Here is a 14,635-nt window from a genome sequence, read left to right as displayed (position 1 = left end):
AGAAATGTTCCACAGGCATTTCCTCAGCATATATTTCCTACAACACCACCCATTTAATAAATATATTGTACTACCTTGAACATTATTTGGAAAAATTGGTTAGACCTACACCTGTATGAAAATGGTGCAGAACTAAGGTTGCAGGTTGACGGAGCAGCTTCTCAATATTAAAATCTTGGAAGATGCCCTATGGAAATTTAATGATGCATACAACAAAGCCAAATATAGTGGGACTGTCAGGAAATCATAACAATGAGTTGTCAGTCCATGAACAAGTGTAGTAAACCATTTCCCTCTTGTTCTCTAATCCTGTGTCCTCCTTCACTGCTTTCCTTCTGCGGTCCCCGCTCACCTGCCAACCAAGCCAACTTGTTCAGGAGTAAAAAGGTACTTGTTGGTATCCATTTTGGACAAGGCAATCAATAATGTAGAAAACATGTATGTTTCCACTTCTATATCATCGAAATTATGTCTGTTTTATTCTGCAGCATCTGCAGGCAGAGTGCTAATGATCTCTATTCCCGATGGTAATAATAGCATATCTTTAATAAGAAAGCCCATATATGCAAATGTCAATGTTACAGAGGGCTTCAAATCCAGTTGCTAGATGTCTGCTACGTTTGAGGAGATGGCATCAAAGCCTACCTACCCATCCCATGCCTGCATTATTATAAATGACTGCCCTGGTGTTTCAATAAAGATGACTTGCACTCTTCACAGTGGCCTCTAGTCTAGATGCCTCCATATTGAAGATGGGGCTCTTCTATCTCTTCTAAAGACTCATCCCTAATGTGAAAGAGGCCGCTACCCTCCTTGCAGGAGTTCAAGCTATGGGCCACCTCACAATTAATACTGGTCCCCGGGGAGATGATTTTTAAATTGCAAGTAGGTGACCGTGGTTGCTGATGGAGATGCGTGGCTCCGTGAAGTTCTTCTGTGTCTATGTGCTGCATGCCCCATAATGAGAGTAAGCGGGGGATAACCAATGAGAGGGGAAAATCTAGATTTAAAATATTTAAATGATGGAGAAGAAGCTCATCCTATCAAATTTGAAGAACACTGAGTACTGAAGTTTTTCATGTCTGCAAACCATCCTGACTAGCATCTACCTTACATCTTTCCTTTAAGTGTAACAATTTTCTGACAAGTTTAATGAATTGTGAGATGGACTTTGATTCCACTTAATATACTGGTGCTAAAAGTACGGTTGCAGGTTATGCTGCAGTATCCCCAAAATAACCATGCTAGAGTTCTGAAGGTGAATGAGCATTAAAAATGGCTTTAAATTTTGTTTGTATCTTGTCACAAGTGTTGTGCGTTCAAAGACAGAGACCAAGGGCCATATGTACTAAAGCATTTTCCCATAGACACAGAATGGGTGAAATCCTTTGGTACATCTGGCCCCAAATCTCAGCTTAGTTTTCTGACAGATTGCTGCTTTGACATGGGGATTGGTTTTTACTCTTCTTTCTCGAACCGCAAAGTGTGAGGATTCTGTACAGTGACTTGTGACAATCTTGTGGTGTAAAAGAAAAGGCTGTAGGATGTAGTTTTTTTCGAACATACAACATTTAAATACCTATAAATGAATTGTATAACTATTTCAAAATAAATAAGCAGTTAGTTAAGCACAAATGAAGTGGTTTTTGTAATTCTGAAGTGTGACTGAAACAAGGATTTTAATTGGATGTAAACAACATTATCATTTGTGCGCTCTATAGTTTTACCAGTAAAACTCTGTGTCTGTGCAAACATAGAGGACATTTCAAGTGAAATAGGCTGTCAGTAAATGGCAGTGATACCACACCATGCTTTAGTAATATATTTGTGATAATGTTCTGCAAAATGCAACACCAGCTACTTACTACACCCTTAGCACTCTCTTGCTGAATGTGGCTGGCTCATTTGCGACATTTCTTCTTAGTGCAATGCTAGGAGTTTTCAGAATCCCGACGAGTTCAGTAATGTAGCATTGATGGCAGCATGAGTACTCTGAAAATTGTTCCAGCATCACTGACTTAAAGATTATTTGTGCTTACCGGGTCATCTTGAAAGAACTCCTGATCTCTTTCCCCCATCCTTTGTGTCTTATTCTGCCTTACGGTTGTAAAATTCTAGGCCTGGAATAATTTGCTGTTTGTTAATGTTTTCTTTTTATCAGTGACTATCTGGCAGAGTGCATTACCCTTCTTATTATAGGTTACACTTATTTTAAATTATGTATGCAGTTACTGTTGCGTATTGAAGCTGTACTGAAACTGCATCTACTAGTTTGTGTAAGAGACACACAAGAACATCAGAAGCATATTAACTTGGCTGCTCCCACTCTATTTAATAAAGCTGACAATAACTCTCTAACTTTCATTCATTCACAGTGTTTTCCCACTACTTTTCCCATTTAAAATGGCTCTGCCTTGAATAGTGCTCATGTTTGAGACTATGATGAGAAGACCAACTTTTACCAAAGAAAGGGATCCTTTCGCAAGACTGTTGAAGCTGCTCCCAAAGATCTTAACCTCCCACCAAATGGGTCACTAAAGTTCCAAGTCTCAACCTTCCAGTTACTTTAATCCTTAATCATTTGATGTTTCTGGAATATTATTTAAGATTCAACATGGGATCACAGACAAATGGTACAAGCACTTGAATGCACCGAGGTTGCAAAATATTTGAGAGATCAAACATCCACACAGATTCTTGGTTATGTGATTGTTCACTGACACTTAATTAAACTGCCAAGGTAGCTCAGTTGGTTAATGTGCTTATGGCAGAGACCTCTATGTAACATATGTATCACAGTTTTGATCCTAGCAGGACGAGCTCACCTGACATTCCTTCTAAGGTAGATAAAATAAGTATTGTTAAATAGCACTGATAACTGTGACTATCAGGGTACCCAGGAAGTGATGGCTAACATCAACTGCTATTGGCTATCTCTTCACCTATATCATCTCTTTATGCTTCCATTTCTACATCACTGAAAATGCATCTCATCAGCTACTTGCATCTGGTTGGTCTTTTCACAGCACAAGGCACAAGTCACAAGTCACAAAAGAGACGTTAAATACAGAAATATGCAAATATTGAGTCCCATGCATTGTACGTAAGAGGATGGAAAGGTGTACTACTCACAGTATGTACGTGATGACACCGATGCTCCTGTAAAAAAGGGATAAACAGTAAAATAAAGGTTTTACAAACTCAACTAATTCATCCATACTTAACCACATACTATATAACTTACGTGAGATAAAAACAGATCTAATGCAGGAATGCTGCCAAACCAATATATTTAGCAAAAACCTGTCATTCATTGCTGTCATCCTTGCATAATAGGAATTCACACAACATATGTATCTACGGAAGTAGATTATATATTCAATTGTGTTTGCAAATTCCATCTGTCTGAGTATCTCAGCAAATCCGTCTCTCTACACCCACAAGGGACGGATGTACCGGTTCTAAACAATCTAAACGAAGGAACTGCTGAAATGCTGGTTCAAAAGTCCAAGCAAACACCAAGTGCAAAACATGATTTTATGGGAGGAATATCTTGTCCACTACTTTCATCTAGCTACAGGTGTGTAGAACTTCATTAATAGTGAATTCAGCACACAACAGCAAACACTGCACATACAAGCCCTTAAATGTGGATTTTGAAGTGAACATCCAGATAAAACAGAAAGGTACAGTATTTCTGACACAAACCTACATTATAGGAAATGACCGACAATATACTAGGTTCCAGAGGGACCATCTACTCATAAAGTTACCCATCCCTCTCCGTACTAACCATAAATGATTCCTGATGCAACACAGAAGTCAGTAAAGGGGTTACGCACACTCTCACCTCATGGTAACATCTGGCAGAGCAAAGGGAGAACTCAGTTTGCTAGGAGATGTGCTTAACATTAAAAGTTGCTCACTGGGGCTCAGTGTTTAGGAGGCCATAGAGACTAAGGAGAAGTGTGCACTAACATCTACATTCGCACCTTCACTTTGGTAGGTTTCTGGGTCATAAAGACAAATGGCAGTGATCCTTTTAGACTGTGCCCTAAAACTCTCCTTTCTCTGATATTTTTCCCCTTTCTGGTTCCACCTGACCTCCTTATTACATGATTGTTCTTTCTCCGCCCACACTGTGCTTTGTTGCAGACTCTCCTCTTCCTCCTCCTCTGGATCAAGTTTGGTTTCTGGTTTAGTTTGGGCTTTTCAGGGGTAGTGACGTCGGGGAGGCAGATGAGATATTTCACCAGTAATTGACCAATATCTTTATACTTGAACTCTTGATATTTCATTGTAATATTCATTCTATGTTCATCCCTGCCTGTATTTTTGACAAACACTGTCATGAAACCAATACCTATTACTAGTGTTTCTCTTTGAGACTGAGTCTCAGGGGCATACCACCCAGCATCTTTAGTCCTAGTTAGAAGGGGTGCTTTATGCAGTTTGGCACACTGATTCTGGTTATGCAGAAATGTGCTCACTGCCACTGGAAACTTCAAGCACAACATAGTGTGTCCAGAAATATATTTAGGAGCAGCAGTGTAAAGGCCAACTGAAAGTCATTCTATGATAGAACTGCGATTTGTTTTTAGCCATTCTTGGATTTAGTACACTTTGGTGTAATATTATCAGAAACTATTTGATCACGAGCATGGTGAGAACTTCTCAAGTTTACCCCATTTAGCCCCATCCGCCTACCCTAGATCCCAGCATCATTGTCCATCACAATTCAACAGTTTGTGATGTAGCTGCCATAGTGCAGTATTGGTGGAAAGAGCAAGGGATTATCCCCATTGGAGCAAATTCTAATTGGAATTACTTTTTGCTGTTGGAGTGAAGAGTATATTAAAATGTATTTTAAAACGTGTACTGAAGCAAAGAGTGCCCCAGAGTAAAATTTGTTCATAAAATGAGCTAACTGAATTCTATATATTTTGTGTACCTTTAAAAGCAGACACATCCCATTCAGTCACCATATGTGGAAATAGTAATAGGCATTTATGTAGCACTGATGAAGTTTGGTAACAACAGAGTGCAGGATGGAATTCATCAAACAGAGTCTGATACTAGCTTGAGGGTAACTAACTTTGATCTTCATTGTGTAGATCGGGCTTTCTGCCACAACGTTTTCTGAATCTTTGCACACCCAGAGCAGATAAAGAGAGATGAATTGTTAACCACGCACATAAAGAACAATTTCTCATGTGTCTTCTACATGAAAATACATATCCCGGCCCTCAGGAGGTCATCAAACGTCACAATTATGGTTGTGCAGGTTAAACAATGGAAAACAGGAAGTGGAGACAAACAACACTGATCCCTGCAGAAGCCTCACTCAGTACTACATGTCATTAATGAAAGTGCAGTATCCAGAGTATTTGCATCATTCACTCAGAAATGTTATGATCCGGTCCAGTGACCTCTCCCAACAGTCCTAGCACAAACAGTAGCAGAGATAGCAAGAAGCAACCCAAAGTCGTTCCATGGTCTCCTAGTCAGTCGTAGAGGCTGCTGAGGTTTCATGACTTGGTCTGATGCCAAGATGGCAGCAATCTAGGTCTTCTTGCCCTTCTGACTGGGAACCACACTGACCTGTCTTTCTGTGGTCTCCAAACCCCATACAGTGCACATTATACCTTTAAACTAACCGCCATCAGGTGCAAGGGATGACACTGCTATGTGTGAAGGCTGGCTCACAGCGACGCGCCAGTTCTTTTGACCAACACTTGGGGTGTCCTACTTAGAGATGTGCATTTATGACAATACATAGTTGAGGAACCCCAACCAGACCACCGCAATCGACAAGAAATCTCAGATGTCCTTTAGATCTGTAAGACAATGTTTTTCAGGGCTGGTGGTGCACAGGTTTTGGAAACATAAATTTAGAGTTGTTTCAGCCCTGTGCAGGCCCTGTATGGCGGGAAAATCTGCTTCCAACCCCTTTAGTACTACAATACAAAAAGCTTCAAAACTGATCTGGTTCCAACAGAGCAGCCATGCAATAAATGGTTCTAGGTTTGTGAAAATAAAGGAGATGTCACACAATTACTGAAATGTCAAATTATTCTTAGTTTTACTGTGAAGACATAATCCATACATTATTGGCATCTAAAACATCACCAAAATCCCACCATGTACGTGTTTTTGATAGTTCCGGTGTGATACAATATCGTTGATGTCTTATGCACATTTTTATTTTCTCTCAAAATGTACATTAATTATATGACTATGTTCTTTCAATTTAGAAACAAATCATACATACTGACAGAACATGTTTTGCAAACATAAATATGTTAATCAGGAGACCTAGCTCCAAAATGAAAAACAAGACAGTGCCTTCACTAAATCACTTACATCATAAATATCAAATTACAAAGATATTGCTTTATGCTTCCACTGTATCCAGCATCAACAAAGGTGGGGAAACCATGAGCATTTGCTGTATGACTGAATACATTATGAGCATGACAAGGAAGCAATTAAATAAAGATTAATTTGACAGCTCAACGAGATGAGTGGAGACACCAGACTTTGGTTTTTAAGTTTTCAGCTTCCTGCAGTCTAGCTGAGTGCCCCTGCGGCACCTCTCGCCTACGTTTCAACAGGAGCAAGAAGACAGTAAGGAGTGGCCCTTCTTGCAGGCTTCTCTCTGTTAATGGGTGCAAAAGAGCACACAAACTAGCAGCAAAGGCCTCCACTTGCTAATGATTCCCACACTGGAGCAACAAGTCCACCATGTGTTTTCGGGGCGAGAAAGCCACCACTTACAAGATATTCCCACACTGCAGCAACATGGCCATCTCTTTCTGGAGATTCCAACACTAGAGCAACAAGGCCACCTTTTTGCTAGTGTTACCCACACTAGAGCAGCAAGGCTACCACTTGCTAGAGATTCCCACACTAGAACAGGAAGGTTTTCACCCACTAATGATTTCTACCCTGGAGCAACAAGGCCATCTCTTGAGGGAGATTCCCACACTACATCAACAAGGCCTCCTCCTGCTGGAGATACCCACACTAGAGCAGGAAGACTACTGCTTACTAGAGATTTTCACACTGCTGCAACAAGTCCTCCAACTGCTAGAGATTCCCACACTGGTACACCGAGGCTGCCTCTTACTAGACATTCCCGCACTGGAGCAACAAGACCACTACATGCTACAGATTCCAACACTGAAACAACACGGCCGCCTCTTGCTACAGATTTCCACATTAGAAATGTTGCCTGAGCTGTTCACTGCTGCCATATGAACGCTAATATAACAAAGCGTCTGCCTGAAGAACTTAGGGCCATATTTATACTCTGTTTGCGCCGAACATTCAGCGCAAACCTTGCCCCATATTTAAACTATGACGCCCGACCCCGCGGACGTCAAAAAACCTACGTGTGTGAAATTTTTTGGATGCGGTAAACCGCCTTGCGTTAATGACATGCAAGGTAGGCGTTCCCATCCAAAAAATGACTTTAAGGCCTGTGAGCCTTATTTATACTCTAGCGTCATTTTGACGCACAGGAGGGGGCGGGCCTTAAAAAACGGGGCACAGCCTGATGTGCGCCGTTTTTTAACGCCTGGGTGAGGGCAGGCGTTAAGGGACCTGTGGGCTCACTTCCATGGTCTCTGACCATGGAAGCAGTCCAGAGGTGCCCTTCCCTGCCCCCTGGGACACTCCCTGCGGCCCTCGCTCACCCTAGGAGGACACCCATGGATGGGGGGACCCATCCCAGGTAAGTACAGGTAAGTTGAGGTAAGTATAATTTTTTAATTTTTTTAAGTGGCATAGGGAGGCCTAATTTGGGCCCCCCTACATGCCACTGTGACCAGTGACCAATGACCATGCCCAGGAGACAGAAGTACCCTGGGCATGACCATTGGGCAAGGGGGCATGACTCCTGTCTTTGCTAAGACAGGAGTCATTTCAATGGGGGTTATGCGTCAAAAAATGGTACAAGTCTGGTTTAAGCCATGATATTTTACTCAAACCTGACTTGCACCATTTTTTGACGCACAACCCCCATTCTTCCCTACGCCGGCACTGCCTGGTTTGAGTCATTTTTTGTGACTTTGACCAGACTGCAGCGCCGGCTAATGACAATCCTTAAATAAGGTGCCCGCATGGTGCGTAGGAATGGCGTTAGCCGGCGGTAAATCTTTTGATGCAAACCAGCACCGGCGCTGGTTTGCGTCAAAAAGTATAAATATGTGCCTTAGTACACTGGGCTTCTTGGATTTTGATAGGAAGGTGCATTAATCATAAATCCTGATTCTAAATATTATCTGTGTTCAAATTTAATCTGCATCAATATTCTACACCATTCTGAGATAAACATTAAAAGTTATTTTACTTGGTGGTAAAGTTCTTCTTTTAATGATTTTGAAGAAGTAAAGGAGTTAGGAAAGAAGGACTGACTGAACAAAAACCAAAGAACATAAACAGAATCGCTGTTTTTTAACTATGATTTTATTATAGCAGATGCTATGAAATGCAAACACAAATGCAAATGGATGTCACACAGCAATAGGAAACAGCAGAGCCCCTTGGAGCAACCAGTCCCCTACACTAAACTGGAGCACTGATTGTGCTGTATAACAAAGAACATAGAGGTGCATATTTAGAAAGATAATTTGTCAACTTTATTTTGGTTTTCAATTGTTATCAACAACAAACAGTACGAACATGCGTGCCATCACAGTTGAAATATTTAAAAAATATATCATTGTGACAATATCTGACATTACATAGCAACACTGCCATACCTATTATGTAGTGAATAAAGGTAGACAGGACAGAAAAGGCGGGACATCTGCCCATTACATTAATAGGAAGTAAGAACAGTTCATGTATTAGCCTCTGACCCCTCAGTACTACTGTCCACAAGCGCACAACATAGTTGAGGGGTCTGGAAAGTTGCATGGTGATGTGTTGTAGCTGTGACACTGGAATCCTCCATTTGTTGGGAGGGTAGGCCCGCTAAATAATTTCGAAGTGGGTGCCATATATTCTTCGGTCTGGAAGCCTGAGGCCACTGGTGGTATCACAATGTGACAGGACCCGCAGCCATGCAGACGTGGTGGGGATGTCAATGTTACCCCATCGGAGCGCAATCTGTCTTTTCATGAGAAGGAAAGCCAATGCGGCAAAGCGCTAAGTTGACTGAGGCAATGGCTGAACATAGCCCAGCACAGCGAACAATGGAGTAGGAGAGAGTGAATGTCGTACCATTTGTGCGAGAATTGTATGCACCCAGTCCCAGAAGGTGCAAACAGGCAGTTCCAGGTCAAGTGATCAAAGTCAGCATTTGCTGCTGAACTTTTCGGACATGTATGTGGTGGGGGGGTCAAGTTTGGCAAGCTGTAGTGGTGTCATTTAGGTGCGGTGCAGATATTTATAATGCAATAGTTTGTGTCTCTGGTTATTGGAGATAAACTTAGTCTGTGCACAGCAATAGTACCACTGTTTATCTGATAAAGAATGGCCCAGGTCCCGTTCCCACGCAGATCTAGAGTTCTGCACTCCTACGGATTTTAACTGCTGAGAAGCTCGGTGCAGTCGGGATATCAGATGTGTGTTGTCCTGGGCTGCTATAAGTAACGATAGGCGGGAATTCGGTAGGTTCAAGTGGGTAGGAAGGCAGTGTAGTGCGAAGTGTTCTGTGTAGTCGGTGTAGGATAAAGGTATCTAAGTATGTTGTAGTGTGTCCTTCATCTAGCATGGTGACCATTTTAAGCATGGCCTCTTTAAAAAGGTTGCCTATTGTGTGTAGATGGCAGGAGGACAACACCTTCTGAGTGAGCCGCTCCAATGTAAGTGGGAGCCATGGGTTCGCCAAATTGGGAGGTGCAGGGAGCTTGTCCACTTTCTTTAAAAGGTTTCACGTATCTGATAGAAAGGATAAGGAAAGATCCTACTGAGTTGAACGCAATGAACGTAAGGAGGGTGATTCATCTCTACATAACCTGAGGTCTTTCATTGTTTCTGCAAATTGTCACTTTTTTAAATGTGTTGAATTGATTCTTTGCTGAGGTGGGGGCAATCCAGGTGGGACACTGTGACTTCCAACATGGAGTCAGACCAGCATGTGGTTCACAGACATGGCGGCCAGAGATGCAATCCTCCTGCCCTACTGCACAAGGACGCCTTTCCGGAAAAACTAAACTGCAAGGACAGGCATGAAAATCTGTCCCTTTGGTGTACTGTTAATAACATGTCACAAGAGAAATTCTTTAATGTGTACAACTCGGCGTCAAAATGGACGAATAGCAACTTATGCATGCAAGCCGTCTTCCAGTGCATGCCCAACAGCATTACAAGTGAGCCTCCTTCATATAGCGTATCAATGTATATTCAGAAGCAGGAAGTGGAGCACTTTGTGGCTTGCCAGAGATCTACTTGAACCAGTGCCCCCCTCTTGCACCAACACGCAGAATGCTCCAACATGTATTATAAGGTCACTCTGTGGCTAGGTTGCTTCAGTGAGTGAATGTACCAGAAGAATGGATCTGAAACATTGGAATTCTGGAAGGAAGTCCAGCCACGACCAGTTACAGTCATCAGTTCGTCAACCATGAGTGCAATGTGCCAGAAACAACTACAGAAAGGCCACCTTCCAACTGGCCCTACTTTTATAGTTTTATACAACTACAACACAAAAAAACTCACGAAATAGCAGTGCACATTATCCGTGTAAAAATACTCTAGATATCATAAAAAATGTATCTGCACTACGTGACGCTTGAACCCATCAATATTACAGACCAGCTAGAAAACAGGCGATAAAATGATCAAATATGAGAATTACCATAAATCTGCCGGCAGCCCAAGCGGTTCGTAGTTTATAATCTCTGGAGCTGTAGGGAAAATGCGTAACATATGAGAGCTAGAAAGCAATTTATGTTATAGCATCATTGCTGACACAAATTCAGAATAGAACTGTTTTATGCTCATTATTCCATACATAAGTACACTTTCAAATCCCTATCCCTTTACAAATCCATGCAGAGGGATACTCTCTATTTATATATACACATACAATGGAGACTTTTTTAGCGCCGCATTTGCGCCGCTTTTTGACGCAAAACGGCGCAAACCTACAAAATACAATGGTATTTTGCAAGTTTGCGCCGTTTTTACGTCAAAAAACGACGCAAATGCGGCGCAAAAAAAGTATAAATACGGGCCTTAATGTATTCCTTTTATTTGTGTTTATTTACAAAGCACGTTCGCCAAACCTATTTATATATTCACAAAGGAAAATGCTTTCCTTTGCACCAGTGAATGGGATTTAGAATTGAAAGCACTTGGCAAGATGCTGAGGAGGAGGAGGAAAGAGAACAGGGAGGTAAATGAGAACACTGAGATCTGGGATAACACTGAGTACAGTCAGTGACGAAGAGTTTCACAGGCCGTTTGAGGGAAAGCCCTTCCAAGGATAGGACAGGGATGTCCAATGTTGATCCACGAGACGGGTTCTCGAATTTAAGGATAACTATAGTATAAAGGGGTTCCATCTAAAGTAAATATATGCAAAATTTTCCTTTGTGAATTGAAAAATCTGGCATGGATCCATCTTTGATAGACCACGGTTGGACATTGCTGGATTAGGTTATCTCAAAAAACGTAAATAAAACCAAGAAGTGACACAGGGTGTAGGGGAGGGATATAAGTAAAGTTTGGGTAGCTGTGTTGAGGGACCTTTTTTAAACTCGCGGCCTATACTGATGTTATACAATATTTAATTGAGATTTAACATCAGACAAACGATACTAACACGATCGTCATGCACATTCAAATGACTCTATTGCCATGTGGTGAAACTATGAGCCATGTTCCCGAAAATAATGTAAAGTACAGACACCTGAGCATATTTCTTTGATTTTTTTCCAATTCACAAAAATTCCTTGAGGTGCGCCTGGAAAGTTGCGCCAGGTGCATGTCTCAAGGTGCACTTCTGGGAATATCATTTGACACATTTGCCAGGTTCCTACTCCCACTGTGCGGAATCCTACACATTGTAGAATTACGCATATTGGGAATGGAGCCGGCGGTACAAAATGCACACTTTTTGTCCCCAGTGGAGTAAACATTTTTTCTTATTGAAGAAGCCCTTTCCCTACAACCCCACAAAAGAAGAGGTGATCTTTCCCTCTTCCCATCCTGGAAGGGGAGGTAACTCCAGCCTAGGACAAGAGTAACTTTACAACTGTTTCCAGGGAGGTAAAGGGACGCATCAGAGTTTGTTAATACCTACAGCTACAGCTACAAGCTACAGACGTACATGATTGTGGGTGTTCACGTGCTTACAAAGCAACAATGTTTTGTCTTTTCCATTTAGCATTTCTTATGCGGAACTTTCTACTCCGAATTTCTCCACACTTTTTACTGCTTCTGGGCTCAGCCACCCATAATGAACAATCGTTCTTGAGTACTTCAAAGTCCTAGTCTCCATTTTTAGGGTTGAGCGCGCAAGCGCTCTAGTGTACTGTAACATCTCTGTGGGCTTTTAACCACGCCCATCACACGCCCATCTGTTTTGTTGGTTCATGGGCTTGCCTTTTAAAAATGGCTTGATTTCATTTGTGAAAGGCATGCATACATCATGCCTTTTCCGGTGTTTACCTCTCCTCGAGCGCCGAGGGCAACTACTGAAAACATACGAGGCTCCATGTTTTCCGCATGGCTTCTGGACAACTTTTTCTTTTTCTTCCCTACACAGCGTGATCTCGGTTTGCATGACATCGACCCTGTTACATGGATAATTGCACTTTTGCCAATATGCTTGACTGCAAGCAAACTTCTGTTTCCTTTTATGTGTCTCCTTCACGCTCATGGTGGCCGTCTGCTCACTTTTGTGAAACTGTTTACTTTTCATTTTCAGTTTATGTGGCAAGAAAAGTCAGGTTAGGGGTTTACAATGCTAATAGCTCTAACTCGAGCAAATGCAAGACCTATTGCATTGCAAATGCTTGTTTTTGATTGGAATCATTTCTTAGTACCAGTTTTTATGTAGTTTTATATTTCTTCATAACTAGGAAAAAACTGTTAGGTGTATAACCATGGGTCTCATTCATGGAAAAAAAGTAAAAGTGAAGGAGATTTCAATCAGAGCAGGTGGTAAATGTATGAAGTACATAGCATGGGATAGGGAACAACTTGTGGTTTACCACCCTGAAATGCAGTAATTCCCTATTTCATGTGGTTTTACTCATAACTGCATGGTACTGGGTGATTTTACCACGTAAAAAGGGTCAAATCATATGCTATTTTATCGTGCAGTAAAATCGCCCCAGCACTGCGCAACTAGTAATTAGAGCCATAGGGTATAACCATGCATATCGGGAATCCGTCCCTGCACAAATGCATACTTTTTTTGTTTCTTTTCCCTTCCTCTAAACCCCCACCAAATTTAAATGATTCCCATTCATATTTTGGAATGGACTTACAACTATTTTGTGAAGGCCCCAAAAGTACACCTTTGTGAGCATTCACAAACTTACAAGCCAAAACAGGCCTTGTAATGCCCACTTCCCACCCCCTGGGTGGGATTTACATCTGTGGATCTATCTGCACTCTTAGCAGCAAAATCCACAGTAAGAAATACATGTATATCTGTCAGGAATCAGTTTGTGAACTGGCTGGTGTAAATGATGTCTTTTCAGCTGTAAATATACGCTTACGATCGAAAATACATCTGTCAAGAGGGTCAAGTGTTTTTACTAGTTATTAGAAAGTCTGAAAAAGTCCTCGTAGCTTTCAATGCCTTCTGCAACACAGGTGCTGTAAAAGATGTCCTTTCAGTAGCTCAAAGAATGCTAATAGGCCAAAGTGGTGTGATTTCTTGGAACTCCCTATGTGCAACCCACAGAGCTTGGAACTACGGGCTTGATTTAGGAAAAGTTAGCGCCACCTTTATGTCATTTTTTTGACGTTTTTGCGTCAAAACATTACGTAAAGGCGGCACTAACTTTTCATAAATCAGGCCCTTAGTTTGTTTGGCCCCAGATAGAATGGGCAAAGACAATGATAGGCTTGTATTGTAAGAAATTGGTATTAATATAGTGCTTCCCATACCCCCGTCAAGACCGATTGTCATTTCTTGACTTTTTAGCAAATAGCTGCTCCGTACATACAATTCATAGTTCATTTATAGTTCATCTCAGCCCATATTAGTAAAGAGAACATAAGTAACAATGCAGGACACATTATGAAAAAACACTTTAGATGAAAATAAAATGAGAAAAATTCAAATTAAGGTTTTTTTTCCATTTTGAACACGAATAAAGAAAATCGACTACACATTAACGATTTCAGTAATTCACCAAAAAGATACTGGGTTTGTGTTAGTATAAGGGATACAATTAAGGTAAAGGTAATTGAAGGCGGATGGTAACGATACATTAGTCTTAGGGCTGTGATTATGGTCTGGGTTTGACAAGGGCTAAGTTACAGACTGGAGTTATGTTTAAATTATTTACAATCTTTAAAAATCACTAAAAAAGACAGAAGAAGAAGAAATGATGGCTAGGTTTATGATTAAGGGTAAATGTAAGATTAGGGTCAGGACTTGGGATCTGGATTATGTGAGGGTTAGCATGGTGGTCTAGGGTAGGGCTTGTGATTGGATCAGCAT

At 41.4% G+C, this 14,635-nt stretch overlaps 1 protein-coding gene across 2 annotated transcripts in view; it reads right to left on the bottom strand.

The window, feature by feature from the left end:
- The window catches only part of DAPK2 (death associated protein kinase 2), a 372,045-nt gene that overhangs the window by 60,010 nt on the left and 297,400 nt on the right, over nucleotides 1-14,635 (bottom strand). For both annotated transcript variants that reach the window (XM_069222058.1, XM_069222057.1), the window contains exons 6-7: nucleotides 10,808-10,856; nucleotides 3,133-3,159 (exon numbers count right to left, since the gene is read on the bottom strand). In XM_069222058.1, the coding sequence (XP_069078159.1) occupies nucleotides 3,133-3,159; nucleotides 10,808-10,856 (76 nt within the window). The remainder of the gene's footprint in view (nucleotides 1-3,132; nucleotides 3,160-10,807; nucleotides 10,857-14,635) is intronic.

The sequence above is a fragment of the Pleurodeles waltl genome, chromosome 3_1 (assembly GCF_031143425.1).
Source record: "Pleurodeles waltl isolate 20211129_DDA chromosome 3_1, aPleWal1.hap1.20221129, whole genome shotgun sequence".
NCBI classification, from domain to species: Eukaryota; Metazoa; Chordata; class Amphibia; order Caudata; family Salamandridae; genus Pleurodeles; species Pleurodeles waltl.
This window is presented reverse-complemented; position numbering and strand designations above follow the sequence as displayed.